Below are 3,356 nucleotides of genomic sequence, written 5' to 3' on the forward strand. Positions count from 1 at the left end.
ATTCTCAATCCCACTATTCTTACCCAGGAGAGTTTCCTCCTCCTTGCTACTGAGTCCCCACCCATCTTCCCTATTCCTACCCATACCATTCCTATCCTTATTGTCCAGGCCATCCTTTTTTTTCCCTACCCTCCTTCCCCTGACAGACCACACCCACTTTAAAATGACTCCTCCACTCAACTCCACCCATCCTACTACATTTCCTCTTCTCCCAGGCTCTGCCCCACTCAGTCTGTCCTCACTCCTCTTCTCCTTTTTCTCCTTCTTCTCCTCCCCACCCACCCCTGCTCAGTCCCTTCTCATTTGTCCTCTCCTCCCAATCCCCAACCTAGATCTCCTCCCCACCTGCAGTCCCAACCCCACCTCCACCCTGCTCCCAGACCCATCCCCAATCCTTTTGCCCTGCCTCCCCATCCCCGACCCCCCTCCCTCTCTGTTCACCCACTCCTCCCCTTTCCCCTACCAATTCCACTACATCCCAAACAACTCAAACTACAACCCACTCCATTGCAATCCAGACAACAGGCTAAGCAGCAATTATCATAGACAATTCATATGGAGGCTTATTATAAGTGGGATGTTCCCACTTATAATAAGCAGAGAGGTTCGTGAAAATTGGCCATCATACATTTTTCTCTCCACAAGACATTGAGAGCTTTAAGGAAAAGACCCCCTCCTTTAAAAATGAGTCCATTAGGGGGCAGCTGGGTAGCTCAGTGGAGTGAGAGTCAGGCCTAGAGACAGGAGGTCCTAGGTTCAAACCCGGCTTCAGCCACTTCCCAGCTGTGTGACCCTGGGCAAGTCACTTGACCCCCATTGCCCACCCTTACCAATCTTCCACCTATGAGATAATACACCGAAGCACAAGGGTTTAAAAAAAATGAGTCCATTGTAGTCACAAATAATTTTGAAAGCATTTACCCCTCTTATAAATGCATGGTTCTGCTAACAGAAATCCCTGCTGGAAAGTGTAACACTGATGCAGAGACCATTAATGAAGGGTTTTCTGCTCTCCAACTACCTGTAATTCATTGCTCTGCTCCTAGAGGTGGAATTGACTCTGTCTCTAGAGGGAACCACCAAGAAGGACCTGAATTGATTTTAACTTTGACACCTAGTCATGATACAAATTTATCTCTCCTTTTTAATGAACAGGAAGTGGAAAAATGGAAACATAAGTTTAAAGCAAAACAGATCAATGCAGTGTGGGGAAACTCCCTATTGCCTAGAAGTTTTTATCACCAAATATGCTTATCCATTCATGAGAATGCTCACTTTGGCATTCATGGTACTGTAGACTCTGTTAAAAAGGTATGGATAGCCCCTGGTATAATCACAATAGCTTTTAAAGGTTTTTTTTAAAGCTTTTAAAGCAGCTTGTCCCACTCAACATGTTTTTCATGACAAAGCTTTTGGTGGGCATCCACTGGCTTACACACCTTTTGAGCATTTACAAATTGATTTTATTACCATGCCTAAGGCTGAACATTATACATTTTGTCTGGCCACAGTAGCTTTTGTTGCTAAGATGCTCTTAAGGGAGATCATCCCTTGCTTTGGCACACCAGCACAATTTGATTCAGAGGAACTCATTCTATTAATTCTGTTTTGTCTCAAATTCAGTCTTGTTTGGGGATCACTCCCCAATTCCATGGACTCCATCACCCAAAGTCTCAGGCCACATAGAGAGAATTGTAACCAGAATAATCTTAAGTGGAGTGAATTACCCCATAGAATACCAAGAGAGGGACAGTTAGGACAGTTAAGATTGTGGGTATAAAACAGCACCCCAACCTTGAGTCAAGCACTCTTTGGTAGGACAGGGTACTGAGTGGATGAGATAGTGGGTTTTCTACTTCTCTTTGAAACCTAACGACTCTGACCTAAGGAGCTTGGTCTATGTTAAATATTTACCCATAGAAGCGATCATAACTATCCCACACCGACCACTGATTTAGTTACTGCTACAAAGAAATCCAGCTAGCAGTATCTCTACAAAACCTGAATCTACAGATCTTCAATCAAGATACTTTTAACCATCTTGCATTTATTCCTAGTTAATACAGAGATGCAAATTAGCTTGTGAGGTAGTTAGGGAAAGAAGATCTCTGTTGGGGGTTTTTGTATTAGGGGAGAAGCTGTCCTGATAACACTGAAGATAAATTAGACAGTTTTTACCTTTCCCTTTTTCCTATACATATCAACTACCCCAAACCCTTCAAGTTATTAAATTCTTGTTATTAGTTAAGTCAATGAGGTGTATAAATCCCTTATCTATACTATATAAGCCTAAACACATACATTACCTAAGACAACTTCCATCTTGGTTGCCTGAGAGGCAGTTAGGATTCTGAGAGAAAGGAATCATATTTGAAGACATCCTAAGCTAATTAACCATCCTTGTTTAGGGGATAAATCTTAAACAGCTAAAGTCATCAATTTCCAGTGAATTTACTCTCATTTTATATCAAATTCAGCCCTGGAAAGCTTGTCAGATAGGCAGCTATACTGGTCCACAGACATTTCAGTTAAACCAACTCCGAGTCTTGAACTGCCAGAGGAAGGGGGGAGGAGTAGGAGTTCTATTTATTTGCTTTTCTTCTTCCACTCAAGGCTTGAGTTCACAGCCAGAGTTCTGGGCCTGCAAACTACATCTTTGCAACTACCATCTTTGCAGAATGAATAGCGATCTTAAAAATGTGACTGGAAAATTGTGCACTGAGACTTACTTGAGTCTGAGGTTCTCCCCTCCAGGGGAGATCTACACATCTCATTTGAGATGCCTTTTGGACATCCCCCAATATAGGCTAAATCTTTTTCTCCTACATACACATCATTACTAGAGGGGACATTTCTATTGCTCCTTATGTTCAGGATTTACAGGTCAAATTTGCAAAAACTTCACAATCCTGGAAGAACTCAGTCTACCTGGGAAGTCCATTTCAAATACTGTTAACCGCTCCATAAGTTATTGAAATTGGAGAAAAGAACTTTTGGATTCATTGCTCACATGAGTACCTTGTATTGACACTGAGTGACTGTATCCTATCACATATATTGTATTTGCTGGTTGTTTGTTTTAAGGTCTAATTTTGATTTTTTAAGTTCACATAATACTTTAATCTATCACATTCCATTATACTATGTCACTTGCAGTTACTGTGTTTTGGCTATTAGCTATATATTCTGTTACATTGTCTCTATTTGTACCTTCCCCCTATGACTAGACTGGTGATGAACATATTCTTGTGAAAGTCCATAAACACCTTGTACAAATCCTTTTCATGGAAAATCTTAGGTCCTTAGGGATGCTGAGTTTATCACCAGATCCATCGAGGTCATATGTTGCCTTAACA

General features: G+C 41.5%; 1 protein-coding gene across 1 annotated transcript in view; it reads right to left on the minus strand.

The window, feature by feature from the left end:
- Nucleotides 1–238: 238 nt before the first annotated feature.
- The window catches only part of LOC123246337 (olfactory receptor 2W1-like), a 10,637-nt gene continuing 7,519 nt past the window's right edge, over nt 239–3,356 (minus strand). The window contains exon 2 of the mRNA XM_044675247.1: nt 239–328. Coding sequence (XP_044531182.1) covers nt 239–328 — 90 coding nt within the window. The remainder of the gene's footprint in view (nt 329–3,356) is intronic.

Source organism: Gracilinanus agilis, chromosome 4 (genome assembly GCF_016433145.1).
Source record: "Gracilinanus agilis isolate LMUSP501 chromosome 4, AgileGrace, whole genome shotgun sequence".
Lineage (NCBI taxonomy): Eukaryota > Metazoa > Chordata > Mammalia > Didelphimorphia > Didelphidae > Gracilinanus > Gracilinanus agilis.